General features: G+C 37.0%; 1 protein-coding gene across 1 annotated transcript in view; it reads left to right on the forward strand.

Moving 5' to 3' along the window:
* Nucleotides 1-20,039, forward strand: part of LOC101601078 (disintegrin and metalloproteinase domain-containing protein 5-like) — a 62,669-nt gene that overhangs the window by 38,987 nt on the left and 3,643 nt on the right. Inside the window, exons 17-19 of the mRNA XM_045130576.1 lie at nt 957-1,043; nt 1,658-1,769; nt 8,666-8,818. Of these exons, the coding sequence (XP_044986511.1) occupies nt 957-1,043; nt 1,658-1,769; nt 8,666-8,818 (352 nt within the window). The remainder of the gene's footprint in view (nt 1-956; nt 1,044-1,657; nt 1,770-8,665; nt 8,819-20,039) is intronic.

Below are 20,039 nucleotides of genomic sequence, written 5' to 3' on the forward strand. Positions count from 1 at the left end.
GTGTGATTTGCAGATCCAAACATTTCTTCTTTATGATAGGGCTTTGATAATAGCACATGAAAATATATGTGCCTGTCATTTTTTGCTGATATCAAAGCATTTGGATTACAAATCTGACCTAAAGCATTTCTCATCTTTGTGATCTAACGGGTATTATCGCTAATTGGCATCCCAAAAGCTTGATGTCTATTTTTGCATATGGCATCCCTATTCCTATTATGACTCAATGATAAAAACTAATTCCTCCCAGAAAAGGCTAAATGTGATGGAAAATTTTGAGCACTTGGCAAGCAAAATTCTTGTACAGACATGACATATGTCAGAGCAGGAGTTGGACATGTAACATGTGCCTTCTTTGAAGATGTTTACAGCCATCCATCTCACCACTGGGTATCTTCTTGCAGAGTTACATTCTGCATTTACCTGCCATTCTTCTCTCATGTCGTGCCCCAGCATGGAATAGTATGTTTCCTATTAATGCCCATTATTTTGAGATATACTTTTCCCCTTCACAAGTCCTCAGCCCTGAATACCCAAGGAAATTTGGCTAAACTTGGCCCTGAGAGCTGTTGATAGAATGATCTCAGATGAAGCAGACATGATTATTCTTTAAAATGATCCTCAGATAATTACTGAATTCAGGGAGTAATCAAAGAAATCTTCTAGATCTATATATCATATATCTTCTATCTACATGCACATATATATGTTTATATAAATGTATTTTTATGTAGCTAGATACATAAATACATGTATTTACATATATATGTATGTACAATCTCCTTACATAGAGTCTCACAGTCTGAAGGCAGAAACCTTGTATCATTGTACTCACAATTAGTATCCATTTCTTTACTGTATTCTCTTGAATTTTAAACTTAATTACAGGTTACAGGTTACATTCATACAAACTCAATATTTAACTTGAATTTTCACTCTTTTTTGTTTTAATTTAGTATTGTCACAGAACATTTTGTAAAGAAATTAGACATGAAATAGATTATTCAAAGTGTAATAATACGAGAGACTGCAATGACCATGGGGTAAGGATTCATTTAAATCAACTTTTAACAATTCTGTGAATAATTGGGAGATTAAAAATGGTTTTAATTTTTTTGTAATTCATAGGCTATATAGTATTGTTAGTCTTATGATTTGTAACTTCAACCTTTTCTTAAGAATTTTTTGAAATTATCAGTTGGAAAAGATAAAAAATAAACATTTAAATGATAAATCTATGGGGCGGAAGTGTGGGAAGCGTAGAAGTCCTTGTGACAATGTAAAAGCACAATGTGGTTCTTTTTATAAAGAGGAGGCCAAAGTGGTAAGTGTAGGTAATGGCAGTTTGGGCCGGCTTGCTAAGCAAGCAAGTAAATGATAACAATTGATACGGTACAAATCGTTGTGCGAGGTACTGGTTGGGTCTGATTGTGGGTGGGGTTCAAAGAATTAGAACAAAAGGAAGAAATTGATTGGGTCTCAGAAGGTAGATTGAATTTGTAAGACATGAACAATTGCAAGAATAAATTTGGTAAATTTGTCCACTAAAAACAAGTTCCCCAGAACAAGATAGTATGTGGTTAAGTGTGGACTAGTTACTAGTGTCCATCAAAAGCCACATTTGCACAAAAACTGCTCTATCTTTTGATGCTTCCAGATTTGCAATAATTTTCAACATTGTCATTGTGATAAAGGTTTTCTCCCTCCTAATTGTGAGCCAAAACCAGGAGAGTTTGGAAGTATTGATGATGGACACAAGATAAAAGAAGGTTAGTAAACTTAAACTTTTATTGTACAACTTCTATGTGTAAGAATAATTTAGTTTAAATGCCAATTACAAAGTAACTGTTGTTAATGAACATAGAGTTTTATTTGTAGGATAAAAAATTGTGAGAGTGTAAAATGATAGTGTTCATCCTCTCTTCACGCTGACATTGTATACTAAAGACAAGCCATGCCTGGAGTGAGGAAGTGCATAGTAGTTACTGTTCGTTGATGTTTCTGGGCTCTTCAGGCTCCCCTTCATTCCTGTTGACATAACAATTAGTTGTCTTTCTCCTGCTCTAGGTGATCCTAACTAAACTTTGGAAATTTCCTCTTCAGCATTTGGCTTCTTCTCTTCATGAGCAGCATCTTGAGAGCAAACAAACACGAGTGAGATTAGGCAAAACTAGGAAATCCCCTGTCTCTGAATGGCATTTAGCCGACTAAAAATAACTGAGAGCATAGGCCAGCTGAGTACCCTGGCCTCCTTCCTTTCGGGCCTCACAAACAAGTTGTGGAAATCTTGGAGAAATTTCTCTGTACTTGTATGTTATGAGGTGACTAACTCTTAATATCAAACCACTCATCCATCAGATTAAAATACAACCAAAATATCATAGCCCCGCATGTTTGTGATGAAGCCTCACACTTAATGTGCAGATGGTGGAGTCTTTGGGAGGTGGAACCTTGCTGGAGAAGGTGTGTCCTGGGGGGCGGGCATTGGGGTTTCATTGTCCAGCTCCACTTGCCAGCGCTAGGAGCTTGCTCTCTCTACTCCCTCCCTGCTACTGTGGAGATGTGACACCCAGCTATCTCCTCCTTATGCTTCCCCACGATGATGGAACTTTTCTTCAAAACTCTAAGGTGAAACAAACCTTTCCTTCCATAATCTGCTTCTGGTCAGCTGTTCTATCTTAGCAATGAGAAGGTAAGTGCTACACATTACTATACAATATATTTAAACATATGTAAATATAACCATACAAAATATTATTTTAGCAAAAACTCATGCAATGTATGATTAATAAAGCTATTATTCTGTTTTACTTACTTTGAATTACATTTGTTATTATTTAAACAAAGCATGAGGGCTAGTTAATGGTAAGAATTTATAGTAGTTTATAATAATAAATAATAAAATGCATTTCTGAGAAAATTATTGCAGTAGTGTATAACCAGAAGCAAAGTTCTCTGATGTATCAAGATCTTTAAAAAACACCTTTTTTTTCTAGATATTTAAAATTTCAGACTATACTATTACATATTCTTAAGGTACTTTATAAGACTGTGAGGTGCCATGATGATTCATGCCCCTAATCCCAGCACTCATGAAGTAAAGGCAGAAGCATTAGGAAATCAAGATCACCTTCGGCTACATGAGACCCTGTGTCAACAATTAGTTAATAAATTCAAATCTATCTATCTATCTATCTGTCTGTTTATATTTAAAATCTATTATCAGCCACACATCCACATGTATGCCTTTAATCTTAGTACTTGGCATGATGAGGTAGGAGGATCATTGCAAATCTGTTGCGAACCCCATGTCAGCCTTGGTTAGAGTGAGATCCTGCCTAAATAAAACAAAAATGATGGGCTGGAGAGATGGTTTAGTGGCTAAGGCAATTGCCTACAAAGCCAAAGGACCCAGGTTTGATTCCCAGGACCCCAAGTCAGATGCACAAGGTGGCACATGCATCTGGAGTTCATCGGCAGTAGCTGGAGGCCATGGCATGCCAATTCTGTCTCTAGCTGCCCCCTCTCCCATAAATAAAAATAAATTTAAAATGTTAAAATATTAAAAATCAACAAACCAAGAAAACAAATAAACAAAAATCCCAGGATCTATTTCAATCTAACTGGAAAAGTATGGAATTGCCAGACATAGAATGATTAAGGTTTGAAGAGATGGAAACCTTCATTTGACTATTAAATTGTGTGTATGTATGTATTAAATCATCATGATACATGCCTTAAAGGTGTGCAAGTATATCTCAATAAAAAATCCAAAACCTAGATGATGAGATAGCAAACATATAGCACCTTTCACAGTGATGGAAACACAGTATCAGGGAGTGCACTTAGAAGTTGAAATATCCTTATTTTCTTGTGTGTGTGTGTGTGTGTGTGTGTGTGTGTGTGTGTGTGTGTGTGTTTGGTGGTAGGGTTGAGATAGGGACTCACTCTGGCCCAGACTACCTGGAACTCACTCAGTAATTCCAGATTGGCCTGGAACTCACAATGACCCTCCTACCTCTGCCTCCCTATGCTGGGATTAAAGGCATGCACCACCATGCCTGGCTGCAAGGTCTTGATTTTCTATAGTAACAATAGTATAGCTGAACAGATGTTGCAAAAATGTATACTCTGTTTGTATAGCTTTCTAAGACTACTTGTTTTCATGGGGGGAAATTACTCTTTTTGGAGGTGCTGGGAATTGATTTCACCACCTTACATATGCTCCTCATATGGTCTACTACTGAAGCACGCCTCAAACTCCTATTCATGTAAAACTACATGAGTACATTTCAGTATCACATTGCTATCTCTTTCAATAATTACTAGTAGGAATACTATGTACTATTACTATTTACAGCATCCATTATCAATATGTTAATCTTAGGAAAAGGACAGAGTAATATTCAGTTGTGAGCGTGGGCTCCTGTCACTGGGAACCACTGCCTTCTTAATTTCAAAATATATTTTTCTTGAAAAATGATCAAAGAAGAAACTATTTTTTGTTATTGTTTATAATGTCTTGTTTCTTACAGGGAGCCTATTGATTTTTTTTTAACACATAGTATCAGTGAATTGTCACGGTTCAGTAATCTGTGAGCTAACAGTTTTTGAAGGGTGACAGTTTTTAAAATAACATAAGCTATACCTGACTCACCTTTTAAATAATCATGATAATTGCTATAATAATTGAAATCTCAGATTCTTTTTCATCTCCCCATCATAATTCATTTCCTCCTCTATTTTCCTCATCTCTCTTCCTCTTCTCTCTCTCCCCTCACCTAAACTTCCCTTGCCTCTCCTCTTTTCCATCTCCTCCTTTTCCTTCTCTTCCTCATATTTTTTGTCTTTCTCCTTTTCCTCATCCTTTTCTCTCTCCCCTTCCTTTTCTCCATCTCATTTGTGCCCCTCCTAATTCTCTATTCTTCTATTTATAATTGTATCAGACAATCCATTCAGAAGAAAGCAAAATTGCCATGACATCATGATTAATGTCTTATTAGTAACAAAATCGCTAAAGTTTTATCCTGAGAAGGCTGCTGTGTTTGAGACAACATATTTAAGTCATTGAGGAAATATTTATCCTTCCTAATTTAATTTTTTGATTCTGTTTTTAATTAATTAATTAATTAAATTTAAACTATTGCATATTGACTTTATACCCATCCGCTTGTACTCCTATGTTCCATTTCTGCCACCTCCATTCTGCTGAAGGCCTTCTTTAGTGAGGTTATCAACATTCACTGTGAAGTTGTGAATGTATCAGTCTTTGTAAGTGGTAGTGGTAGCAGAACAATGCTTCAATACACTTCTTCCTGTGGCTCCTTCAACATTTCTGCCATCTCTTCTGCAATGTTCCCTGAAAATTTGGCAATAGTTTTCATATTTTGGGAAATACGTATTTTCCATCTTTTGAAATGATCATGCTATTGCTGCTAATATGTTTGAGCTTTTTCTGGCAGTAAGCCATCTTATTTTTCAACTGAATAATATTTTTCATAAGAATGCTACAAATTGTTTTTCCCTTCATAAGATGCCTACATATTAAATGATTTTATTCATTCTTTTGTAAAACCACAACATGTTAGTCTTCTCAAGTGGCCATACAAAATATGAGAGTCTGGCTTTCTTAGGTGTGCTTATTTTCTCACAGGTCTGGAGGCTGGATGTTTATAAACACAGTCTGGAAATTATTTAATGGAGTATCTTTCTTATAACTTGCAGAATGCCACATTTTTACTGATTTTTTACATGGGTCTCTCTCTCTCTCTCTCTCTCTCTCTCTCTCTCTCTCTCTCTCTCTCTCTCTGTGTGTGTGTGTGTGTGTGTGTGTGTGTGTGTGTGTGTGTAAAGAGAGATTTCTGGCCACCTTCCTTTGATAAGGCTGGCAATCATATCAGGATAAGGTCTTGCCCTTATGACCTTATTTAATCTTATTTACCCCCTAGGGTTCTAGTTACCAAACGCTATCAAATTAGAGTCCAGGCTTCAAGAGATGAATTTAGGAAGAGATATCATGACATATACCATGATACTGTATTGCTCTACCAAATTCACGTCTTTCTCATCTGTAAAATACATACAATTCTATCTCACCAGCCCCAAATCTCCATTCTTTCTAGCATCAACTAGAAATCCATTGTCTCATCTGACTTGCCAAAATCAAATGTGAGCAACATTTCATTCATTCATCTTGAGACAAAGCTCCTCTAGACCTGTCAACCTGTGCAGCCAAAGTTCAATCCTCTGAAGTATAGTGACAGGGTAGGTATAGGGTTAGCATCCCAAAGGTGAGAATATAGATGAAAAGGATGAAGGATTGAAAGAAGGGGGTAAGGAAGAAAGGAGTGAAGAAGGATGGATATCACATTCGAGTAAGATGAACCCATATGAAGCAAGTTCCCTTGCACTTGAGTCTTTAGACTTGCTATGCTTCAGTCTAGATCTCCTGAGACAGTAGAGGCTTCCATGCACTTGGGACAGCTAGACCCACAGGAATACAGGATGGGTCACCAAGCAGGGGCAGTCTCACCTCCTTAGCCTGCAATGGCAATGATAGCGCCCAGTGATCATTTAGTGCCTTCCAGGTCATTTTTTTTTTTTTCTTAAGAGAAAAGCAGGGTTGCAGTCAGATGGCTCCATTGCTCCACCCAGCTCCCTTTAGCCCAAACTTGACAGTGTCTCTCCTACCATAATTTCATCCCTCGGGTTGAATTCTATGTTCCTGCCTTCTTCTGTTATGGCTGATTAAATCTGTGATTCACATCCACTATCTGTTAATCAAAAGATCTTTCTCAGAACACCCTGTTCTCTACAGGAACATGTGTCTTCCTCTGTGAAATCTTGATGGGCTGAGGATTTCTCCTCAGCAATTCCTTCTTTAACCCAGTTCTACAAGTAACCTGGAGGCCCTCCGCTATATAGCTCCATCATTTTACTTAGAAATATTCCCTGCTAATTGTTCGATTTCAGGGCTTGCATGTTCTAACCTCCACAATTTTCAGAGCACAAGTTAGCCAAATATTTTCCATTTTGTATCAGAAATACTGTTATTTGTAGTTCAGTACTATGTTAATTTCTGACACTTTGCCAGAAGCACCTACCACATCCATAAGCCACTGCATTCTGCCTCTTCTTTCCTCTTCTCTTTCTTCCCCTTATCTCAGTAGAATCATTGTAACATGTATATTACTACCAATAGTCCCTTGGCATTTTCCACTCAGTGCTTCTTTACCCATTCCCTTCGTCCAGGTCTCCAGCACTTCCATAGTACAGGTACTTGTTAGAACAACAGTAACCCACTTCCAATGAACACAGTCTGTACTTGTTAGGCTTCTTCAATAAACAGGAAACACAGAGACAGAAAGGATTGAGTTTTGGAGAAAACACGAACACACACACACACACATACACACACACACTCAGAGTGAGCTCACCTCTCCATATTAGCTGACAAGTCCCAAGATCTGCAGGGTGAGTTAATAAGCTAGAAAGGAATGAAATGTTTGCAAATATTTTACTTTGACATTGTCATATACATGTGCATTACATTTTGTTCGTATATACTCCACATTACCTACTCTCATCTCCCGCAGCGTCACCATATCCCTTCTTTTCATTGCTTGCCAGTAGACATGCCATGGAAGAGACTAACTACCCATCCTTGGCAACCTTTAATTCATGAGCTCAGTAGTGGGGGGAGTGGCCACCCAAAACCTTCCCTGATATATAATGTTGAGTGGCCCTACCATTTGCAGATCTTGTGTCCAAATACAGGTCTTGTGTCCAAATGGTGTGTGTTGCTAAGGGCAGTGGCCTTGTCATGTCTTGCCACTGGAGTTCCACAGCACAACTCTCCATCCTCCAATTCTTATTTTCTTTCTCTCCATCCTGTCTTACGATGTTAACTGAGCCCTCAAAGGGTGGTGTGCATGTCTCATTTGGGACAGACACTTAACTGTCACTACTTTTCAACCTTTGACCAGTCATTATTCTCTGAATTTACCTCCTCCAACTACCAAATAAAAATAGGGGTATGCCAAAGCATTTTGGGAGGGAAGGATCTCATTGAGTATGAGCTGTTCCCATGCTTTGTTCTCCAGCATTTTTATTTTTGGCATATAGAAAGGCTATTGATTTTTGTATTTTAATTTTTTATCCTTCCACATTATTGAAAGTGATTATCAGTTCTAGCCATTTTCTCATTAGATTCATTAACCTCTCATTTACAGGTTCGTATCTGCAAGTGAGGCTGCTTTGATTTTTTTCCATTTGTAGTTGTATCCCTTTTATGTCTTGTCTTATACTCTTGCTAATACATCGATATTAAACATAAGTACAGAGAGTAGACACTTTTCTGTTGTTCTTGATTTCATTGGAAATGCTTTGAGTATGTATTTGTTTATTTAGAAGTTGTAGATTTTTTTTCCACTTAGTTATAGGTTAGTTTGAAAATATTTTATCATCCAAGAAATTGTCACATAATCAAAGGTTTATGACTCAAATGTATCAATAAAACACTAATAGCAGAATTATATATATGTATATTAGTTTATTATTTAGTATATTCATAATGCATATGAATGAGAGGTTTAATATTGAGTAATAATGCTGATAAAGGTATCACATCCACTTCCCCATTTATAATGGATGTTTTCCATTCTAGGTAAAAGCTCTTGGAGGGAAAGACATGCTCCTCTTACAGAACACCGATTGCTACTCATTTTATTCATTGCTATACCTGTGGCTATCATCATTATTTTTGCCTTAATAGAGCAAAATAAAATAAGAGAGCTGTGCTACAGAGGTGAAAGTGAAAGTGAGAGGTATATATTTTATGTGTACATAAATAATAATTGTTGCATTAACTACATAAAACATGTTTATATTCATCAAGAACAAGACTCTAATTCAGGAGAGGTACACAGGCACACTCTAAACTGACTTAACTTCTATGGTGAATTTAATCAGTAAAATCATTCAGTTTATCACTGTTGGAGGAGATTTGGCTTCAAAGGGTATCTTAGAAACTTACTTGGTCTCTAAGATCACTAACCCTGCCAAAACATCCCAGTTGACCATGGGCTCTGTTAGTCTCAGAGACACTGGATTTCACCATAACTGGAGAAATAAATTTATTAGATACAAATTCTGTGGTTAGTAGGAAACATCTTTTTTAGAACATGTTTCTCAGTTAGAGATAATATCTTTGAACTTGCTGTCACAGTATGTAGAGATTGCATGGGGAGTTATTATCAGTCAAGAAACAGGAGACTCAGGATGAAAATTTTATTTAGCCTCAGAAATCTGCCATTGTTCCATGTCTTATATGCAAACTACAATATTTTGAGCAAGTGATTTAATCTCTGAACTTGGTTATTTATTCTCTATAATTTTATAAACAAAAAACTACAAGGCTTTCTAATGCATCAAAAACTTTAGGTACATAAATTATTAAGTGAAATAACTGTATTATCTGGAATCCATTATAGAACTATTTAAACATATTAAGCTCCTGTATATTGTTGCCATAATAGCATTTACTTCTGGTTTATGTTCTATTAAATGATAGTAAGAGAAATTATGAGTATGTCTTTGGTAAGAAGAAAGAAATATTTAGACATATAGATACATAGAAAGCAACTGATTTTTCTATAATTAAAAATGTATTCAATAAATAAATTAAAAATAATTACTCTAGAACCTAGAAATAGAATGTTCAACATTTATAACAAGATGACCAGAGAGTTGGTTGAAATGTACACTTTCCATTTAAACACCGGAGGGTTTCAAATTAAAAATAAATGTGGGCTGGAGAGATGGCTTAGTGGTTAGGGCACCTGCCTGTGAAGCCTAAGAACTCATGTTTGAATCTCCAGGTCCCATGTTGCCAGACACACAGTGATGCCAGCATGTAGTGTAGCAGCTGTGCACAAGGGGTGCATGTGTCTGAAGTTCATTCACACTGCCTGAAGGCCCTGGCATGCCCATTCTGCCTTCTGTCTCTCCCTACCTCTTCCTCACTCTCAAAATAAATATCAAAAAAGTAAACTCATAGAAATGATTGAATCCATAATATTATTTAAATATCATACATGTTTAAAAATTTTTTAAATAACACCATTCACTATTTATTACATGCTTATTGGGGATTTTCTAACATTTAATTTTTATACATTATTTATTAGGCAGCATGCAGTAGCTTGATTAGTTATATTTTTCTGTGTGCTATTATTGGTTTAGCCTCAAACTAACATAGTGAATTTGGGACATCATAGAATAAGGAGGCTACCTATACAGATGTGTGCCTATAGCATCAACACTTGAGGTACTTCAAAATGAGGAAAAAGGGAATCAGTCAACAAAGTGTTCACTATTGAGACCGAAGCTGTTTATGTTGAAAAAAGACATTTATGTGCATCATGATAGTTTCGTGAAGAACAATCTTCAAGTGATCATATAATTTTTAAGATTTATTTTTCCTCCAGGTTACAGTATTTTTTAATCAATTTTATAGATCAGTATCTGAAGAGAGCAGTGTTGGCACCACGTTCTCCTCTAGTAGAAGGTGAGTGTGGAAGAATGAGGCTCATCCTTTGTGCTGTGTGTTTACCACATTACCCAGAGCCACTTCAAATAAGTCACCTGTAGCCTTTTATTCATAATCTCTACAGTTATAGTAATAGATTATCTAAATACCTGAAATGTGGCTGCATGATATCCTGGCCTCTTTCCTAATCTGTCTACAGTAGCCTCTATAAGTCTGTAGGTTGTGTACTGTTTTATTTTATTATCATTGGGAAGATGTATTTATATTTTGATATTTAATTTAATGTTATATAAAATGATGGCTGATAAGGATGCCATTTGTATTTATAGTTATGCTATTATCTTAAACAAATAGCTGTTAATAAGGTAAATTTTTGGAGCTAGCATCTGTCATGAAATCAATTCTTCTGGAAAGATAAATTTAAAGATAATATGGAAGAATCAGGTACACTTATTATTGAGATATTCCCCATTTCTTATTAGCATATTTAGAATAAAAATGGAGAGACTATTTCATGTACTGTCCAACATTGTTATACAAGTTCTTTCTTCCCCATTGCAGTACAAGTGGCACATGATTATGATTCATTCAAAAACTCTAAGATAAATGACTGAACAGAGAGTATGTGAAGGGAAGTGCTGCTCTGCGCAAATAGTTGCCATCTTCATCCCATTGCCACATACATTTTTTTTTGGTGTTATAGAAATTAGGCAGATATTTCTTTTAATGTCAAGGAAATCTACATTATAGAGTATGTAGTATATACCCTACCAAAATTATAGAAAAAGAAGATATAATTTCAGGTTTGAAAAGCAGGAATAAAGAGCAGAGACAAATGAAAAAAGAGAGGAAGAAATAACTGGAAGAGTTAGAAAAATTAAAAGCTGATTTGAAAGGATTAATACAACTTATACATATAAGCATATAGCCCACAATAAAAATGAAATTATAGAAATATTAGTGTAAGATAATAAAACAGCCTTATAGTACTGAGCTTACACTGTCATATACAGTGAATACAAAGCAAGAGAAATATTTCCTAAGGTGTTTCATGAAGTCAGCCTAACTTAATAGAACTACCAGAAAAGAAAATTGTTGGATAAAGTGCAGATACAATGATTCTAAACAAAATATTTCTAAATAAGTTAATATTATAACAGCTAATATAACATGACTATGAAAGGAGAAGCACAATATAGAAATGCAGGGATGCCTTACAACATAATTTGCTTTATTAAGATAAAAATATAAGAAGTGGATGATTTAATTTTATTGAATATTTTCTCTATCAATAGAGGGGATCATATGATTCAAAAAGTCACAGTGTTATCTTTAGAGATGATGTGTAAGATTTTCTGAAATGGTGTTGAATTTAAATTGTTAGTATTTTATGGAAACTTTGTTAAGGATTTCATGCTGTAGCCTGGGATGATCTCAAAGTCAAGACATTCTCTTGCCTGAACCTCCTGTCTACTTGCTGGTATTGCAGCCATGAGAATTATACATGGCTTTATTGAACTTTTTGCACCAATATTTCATTAGAATATTAGCCTATAGGTTACTTTCCTTTGGATGATATAAGTAGCAAATCAGTCTGACCTTGTCAAATGTTCAGAGCACTGTGCATCTTATTCTTACGGTTGAATTAAACTCCATACAGTGTATGTATGTGTGGGAGTATGTATGCTACCTTTTTATTTTCTTGGACAGGGTTTCATTTAATCCAATATAGTTTTGAACTTCTTCTTTTTTATTTTTTTTATTTATATTAACATTTTCCGTGATTATAAAATATATCCCATGTCAATTCCCTCCCTCCACACCCCCACACTTTCCCATTTGAAATTCCATTCTCCATCATTTTACCACTCCATTACAATCATTGTAATTACATATATACAATATCACCCTATTAAGTATCCTCCTCCCTTCCTTTCTCTTCCCTTTATGTCTCCTTTTTAACTTACTGGCCTCTGCTACTAAGTATTTTCATTCTCACGCAGAACCCACTCATCTGTAGCTAGGATCCACATATGAGAGAGAACATGTGGCGCTTGGCTTTCTGGGCCTGGGTTACCTCACTTAGTATAATCCTTTCCAGATCCATTCATTTTTCTGCAAATTTCATAACTTAATTTTTCTTTACCGCTGAGTAGAACTCCATTGTATAAATGTGCCACATCTTCATTATTCACTCATCAGTTGAGGGACATTTAAGCTTGTTCCATTTCCCAGCTATTATAAATTGAGCAGCAATAAACATGGTTAAGCACGTACTTCTAAGGAAATGAGATGAGTCCTTTGGATATATGCCTAGTAGTGCTGTAGCTGGGTCATATGGTAAATCAATCTTTAGTTGTTTTAGGAACCTCCACACTGTTTTCCACAATGGCTGGACCAGATTGCATTCCCACCAGCAGTGTAGAAGGGTTCCTTTTTTTCCACATCCCTGCCAACATTTATGTTCATTTGTTTTCATGATGGTTAGTTTTGAACTTCTTATGCAGCAGAACCTGATTCTCCTGACTCTGCCTCCCACATCCTGCTTTGCTGCAGTTTCTTTATGCTTTTCTGTGTTGATGGACACCTAGGCTCTGGCTATTTGTAGCCTTTTGTCTTTATGAGTTCTTGGACTGCTTTCACCAATTTAGCAAGTAACATAATTGGAACTTTGGTGGGGATTATATTAAATCTGTAGATTACTTTTGGTAATACAGCCCTTTTCACAATGTTAACTCTGCAAATCCAGGAGCATGGAAAGTCTTTCAATCAGATAGTATCTTCTTTGGATTTTTGTTTGTTTGTTTGTTTTCAGTGTCTGGAAATTTAAATTGTAGAATTCTTTCCTAGCCTTAGGATTATTCCTAGGTACTCAATTTTTTGAACCCATATGATAGGAATCTTTTTTCTGTTAATTCAATTTTTGTATGTATGAACAGTACTGATTTTTGTTGATTTTATGCCCTGCAACATTATTGAAAGTAAAACAGTCACAATAACAAAATACTAACAGGCAGCTGTGCTGGTTTGATTGTAAATGTATGTCCCCCATAGTTGTAGGTGTTTTTGTTTGTTTGTTTGTTTTAAATTTTGGGTCACATTCTAACCCAGGTTGACCTAAAACTCACTCTGTAGTCCCAGGTTGGCTATAAACTCACAGTGATCCTCCTACCTCTGCCTCGCAAATACTAGGATTTAAGGCATGGGCTACCAGGTATTTTTGGTTAATCTTCCTGCTTAAGTCTTCAATAGTCAGATCCCCTGGGGCTTGATCTTGAGTCTAGCCCTTGTACGTGTGTCCTGGGTTAGCTTGTGCATGCTGGTATTTGGCTTTGCTCTCTCCCCATGCCCTCTCTCCTGTGAATGTATAAAGTGAACCAGGTTGTTCCACCATGATGAAGCATCTCCTGGAATCTGTATGCCTAAGATAAACCTTTTCCTCCCATAAGCTTGTCAGGTGGTTATCTCAGCAACACGAAGGTAACAGCACCCAATTTTAAAATGTGTTGTCTTCTTTCCCACCATTAACAACATACATATGTAAGTTTTTGAATAAATAATGTAAACTCAAAGGATTTTATTCATGTGTGTGAATGTGTGAGAGGCATGCACATGTCATATTGTATGTGTGGATATAAGAAGACAACCTCTAGTTTGCTCCTCACCATCCACCTTGTTTTAAGCAGAGTCCATGTTGCTCACTGCTGTGTACCAGACCAGGCCTACAACGTCCAGGAATTCTCCTGTCTATATCAGCTGTCTTGCCCTAGCTATGCTGACACATACTTGTGCATATGCTTACACATACTTGTGCTACCACATCTGATTATATAGGTTCTGGAGACCTAAATTAAGGTAATCACACTTGCATGGAAAGCACTATATTCACTCATACCATAGCCTTTCAGAGAATTTTTTTGAGGCATAGGCAGTGAGAAATGGGAAAAGATTGTGAAATTAATATTTAAAACAACCACATGATATCTACAGAAACCTTAGTATTAAACACCATGAAATAAAACATGCAGCTTTTGATTTTTTCTTTTAGTGTGTTATAAAATAAATGCTAAAACTTCTAAAAATGCCTTAGTAACTAAATGTATTAAGGTAATAATTCTCATGATATTCATAATGCCACAGAAACCTCTTATTATACCTTAAACATATATCATTTTAAATTTTCTTTTCTGAGCAACACTAAAAGTCCTTAACTATTTTTCTTATGTAATTGAAGATAAATTTTTATATCATAATGATTACTTAGGCTGCTTCTTATGTGAAGTAATTACAAACTGTGGTGGTTTGAGTCAGATGTCCCCCATAAACTTAAGTGTTCTGAATGCTAGGTCCCTAGCTGGTGGCAATTTTAAGCCTCATGGAGATAGTGTATTGTTGGGGACAAGCTTATGGGTGTTATAACCAGCTTTCTTTTGCCAATGTTTGGCACATTCTGCTGGTGCTGTTGTCCACCTGATGTTGGCAATGAGGTGCTGTCCACCCTCTGCTCATGCTATAATTTTTCCCTGTCATCACGGAGCTTCCCCTTGAGTCTGTAAGCCAAAAGGACCCACTCCCTTTTTTCTCCCTCAAGTCACTCTTAATAGGGCATTTTCTGCCAGCAACGTTAACCTGACTGCAGCAGTAAAGTTGGTACCAAGAAGTGGTGTCATTGATGCTAGAAACCTGATTGTGTGGCTTTTGACCCTTTGGAGCTGACTTTTGGAAGGAATGTAGATGAACTTGAAATCTTGGTCTAAGAGAAGCCTTGCAGTGCTGTAAGTACAGCTTGATGAATTATTATGGTCAGAGTTGAAAGACCTGAATACAGTAAGAACTATGGACTGTGAGGTTTGGCTTCTGAAGGTGAGAAAGGGCTTTGCCTGGACTGGGATAGAAGAAGTTTATATAAGAGGCTTGCTGTTATGCCCATGTCCTGAGAACTTGTGCAGGCTTTCATTGTGTAGAAATGGACTAGTGTGTGCAGAGGAATATGGCACAGATATGAAATCTTTGGGCTGAAGCTTCTGCTCACTCGGCTGTAATTATAACAGAGATTATAACCTTTGAGACTGGGTCAGCTGACCTGCATTAGGACAACATGAAGAATACAGACTCTATTGAAAGGGCATGAATGCTGAAGGAGTGTCCCATCCTTTAAAGTCTGCTTCCCCCCACCCCCATATTAACAAATTGGCAGCCCACCTGTTATTATGGAGCATAAGAAATGCAGGAAAGAGAGGCCATTGAATTTGCAACACAGGCTTATATTTTGGAAACAGCCATGGGCAGTGTGAACAGGCTTGCTGGATTGCCTGCATGGAGTCCATATGGAGCCGTGAGAATGTACTGTGGGTTGGCTGCTAAGGAGAGCTGCCTGCCCCAGATGAAATTTCCCAGGAATGTATGTAGCCTAGCTGGAGGGATGGAAGTGGAACTCCAGAGAGTAGTTGCTGGTTATAATTATCTGACTTGGAGACTTGTCACTGGCTAGAGTTGTTGGACTGGAAGGAACAGAGCTTGATGTTTGTCCTGGTTATTTTAAATCTTGTATTGTTTGAATATTTCTTTGCTCTACTCAATGCCATCTTTTGCAGCGTAAATGTTCATTCTGTGCATTGTGTGGTTTTTGAGTTTTATTTTGGTATTATGGCTCAGTTAAAACACCTCTGGAGGCATCACCATACCTGATCTAAAGCTATATTGCAAAGCCATAGTAATAAAAAAAAAAACAAAACAGCATGATACTGGCATAAAAACAGTAGTATAGACCAGTGGAAAAGAATTGAGGACTCAGACTTTGGGTCAATTAATGACAGCTACTCAATATTTGACAAGGCTGGAAACAATATAGGCTGGAAAAAAGATAGCATCTTCAACAAATAGTGCTGGACAAACTGGATATCCATATGCAGGAAATTGAAACTTGATCTACACATCTTACCATACACAACAATCAAGTCCAAATGGATCAAAGACCTCAATATAAGACTCAAAACTTGGTTAGTACTGGAAGAAAAAAATAAGAGGAACTTTCCATGATATAGGAATGGGAAAAGACTTCCTGAACAAACCCCAGTAGCATAGGATATTAAACTAAAATCACTCAACCACTGGAATCTCATGAAGCTAAAAATTCTTCACAGACAAACATACAACAAGCAGAACCAATAGATTATTCACAGAATGGAAGAAAATATTTACTGGCTATGTAACTGAGGCCTAATTTCTACAATCTACAAAGAACTTAAAAACCTAAACAATAAAATGTCAAAAAACCCAATCACAACATTGGGCAAAGAACTCAACAGGCAGTTATCAGAGGAAAAAATACAAATGGCAAACACACACTTAAGAAAATGCTTATCATCCCTAATCATCAGGGAAATGTAAATTAAAACAACTATGAGATTTCACCTTACCCCAGTAAGGGTATAAAACATTAAAAAGAAAATGAAAATTAATGCTGGAAAGGATATGGAGAAATAGGAACCCTCATCCACTGGTGGGAATGTAAGATGGTACAACCACTTTGGAAAGCAATAATACAGACTCCTAAAAAAGATGACTATACAGTTACCAGACCCAGTTATTCCTTCACTAGGCATTTACCCTAAAAACTCCACACCTCAATTCCGAGAGTTTTGTTCAACTATGTTTATAGTGCTCAATTCATAATAACTAAGAGCTGGAATTAACCCAGATGTCCATTATTAGACACATGACACATGGATAACCAAGATGTGATATATCTACATGATGGAATTCTACACAGCAGTTAGGAAAAATGATACAATGAAATGAAGAAAAATAGTTGAACATGGAACAGATCATTCTCAGTGAACTCACCCAGCCACAGAAAGATAATCATCATATGCTCTCACTCATCTATGGCTCCTAACCTGAATCTACCTGAGATGCTGACATACCCAATAAGCACCTTTAGGACTGGACAATAGGGTGCATGGGTAGGAGGCTAGGGTAAGGGTGGGAGTGGAGGACACAAAACTGGACCCAATGGCAATGGTACCATAAAATTCTACATCCTAAAAGACAGACTGAATGGTTGAACCTTCATCACGCCCTAAGAGGGAACATCTGAATCACAAGGCCCTAAAGAGAATACAATAAAGAGTGACATGACTCTTCTCCTGTTTTTTTTTTTCTCTCTCTCTCCCTCTTCTATCTCTTTTATATTACTTATCTTTTTCTGCCTTCTCTTCTTGGGCACTATCCTGTAACTCCCAGTACCAGTATGTGGTTAACATCCAAAATGAGCTGTTGATCAGAGAGATCAACAAGGTTTACCAAAAGAACACAGATTTCTGTCAGAGTACTTGATGACCCAGCAAAGGTTAGTGGTAAGACCGTACTGCTGAAGATACCATATGCTTCTGGTATGCAACATGGAGTGACCTGGTTGGAATTTGGAAGAAAGTCAGTCTCCAGACAGTTAGCTTGCCTAGTTCCAGAAGGTGCTACATGAGTGACTGGGGGAAATGACCAAGATCTGTCCAAGCAATTCATGGTCTAAGCTACTCAGCAGCAAATAACCTGATGTGATGCTCACACAAGTACAATAGTGGCACACAGCCATGGTGGGAAATCAACTGCTCTTGATTTGGCTAACTGATGTGCGCAGGGTAATGGAAACCATAGCTGCAGCTGGGAATCAAGTCAAAACCATATCCAAAAATGAGCCCACTTTCATTATCAAGCTCCTACCAATAGTGGGCTACAAGAGGGCCTACACCTATTATCTCTAAGAAAAACAAAGGTTATCCCATTTATCTGGTGCTAACTTCACTCTCTATTGGAGAATTTGCTTCTCTTTTTCAGATTGATGCAGATGCTAAGCAAAGAGCCAGCTCATAACACCTCAAAAGGGTCCCAGATGAAACTAAGGGTATTGGGGAAAATGAGCAAGAGCGCTGCTTCCTTGGTGAACCTCATACTAGCATACGGATGAAGGAGATAGACATAGAGAACAGTCAATTCCTACCAAATCAGATATTCAGAGACACAGAGGCTCCAAAGACCTCATCATTGAAGCAGACCTAAAATGAACCCAACATGGCTCAGGGAAATTTGTGGAAGAGGGGGCAGAAAGAACGTTAGAGCCACCCATTGGGTCATTATGCACAGAGACATTACCTCTTACCCATAACTCATGGCTAACCCCATAATGCATGACCCATATTCCCCAATGAGTAGGGTCCTTGCCGAGGGGGGAGGACAGGGAGGAGGCTAATGATGGTTCCAACCTGACCGTATACACTGTGTATATAACTAATTACAAAAATCAAAACAAAACAAACAAAAAGACCTTGGATGATGAGGATGTTTGAACATCACTGGAATTTTTAACAACTATGGAGACTTTTAAAGTTGGACTGAATGCATTGTATTTTATACCATGTATGGTTTTTACTTTGTGGGGTCCAGGGGTAGAATGTGGTGGTTTGGTTCAGGTGTTGTCTCCCATAAACTGAGGTCACCATATGACCATTCAAAATTAAAGCATGTTGAGATTCACTTCATCATGAAGGATATTTATTTAGTATATCTTAGCATTCTCCCATTTCTTACTCCAGTGATTGTTTTCAGTGAAATTATACTTAAACTTAGCTTACTATTAATAAACTTATATTTTTGTACATTATTTACTTTAATTGTAAAATATTTCATCATTTATGTCTTTGTACTTAAGCTAGTAATTAACATTTGAAATTTATTGTATTAAAACTTTCCAATTTAGTGTATTGTTGTAGCTTTTAATGATGTTAAAGTTCGTTGTCCAGCCAGAGGCTACTTTAGGGTACCTGAATCATTTTAAAGGTAGTTAAAGAGGATTGTCACTTGCCTCTCATGATTAAATAAATATATTAGTGTCTTTGTTAGGTTAAAATAATTCTGATCCTTATTACATTATGAACAAGTTAGAAACATCCATTTCTTATTTATTTATTTGAAAACTACAGACATAGAAAGAGACAGATAAAGAGATAGGATGGGCCTGCCAGGGCATCTAGCCACTGCAAATGAAATCCAGACGTGTGTGCCCCCTTGTGCATCTGGCTAACGTGGGTCCTGGGGAATCGAGCTCAAACAGGGGTCCGTAGGCTTCACAGGCAAGAGCTTAACCACTAAGCAATCTCTCCAGCCCAGAAACATCCACTTTTGTCAGGCGTGGTGGGACGCCTAGTACTTGGGAGGTGAAGATGTGAGAAGTGCTATGAGTTTAAGGCCAACCTGAAACTGCATAGTGGATTGAATTCCACTGGGCTAGAGTGAGGCCTTACATTGCGGAGGCGGGGAGAACATGCATCTTCAAATAAGGTATACAGAAAAGAGAGCTAACCATTATTGTTGCCCATTGCACATGTAGGTATTATCATAGTTAGAAATTTCCAGTGGATGGGTGTACACATCACTATATATATTTGAGTTTTGATATAATTTAAAATTATTAATATGTTACATGGAATTACCA

Source organism: Jaculus jaculus, chromosome 12 (assembly GCF_020740685.1).
Source record: "Jaculus jaculus isolate mJacJac1 chromosome 12, mJacJac1.mat.Y.cur, whole genome shotgun sequence".
Classification (NCBI taxonomy): Eukaryota; Metazoa; Chordata; class Mammalia; order Rodentia; family Dipodidae; genus Jaculus; species Jaculus jaculus.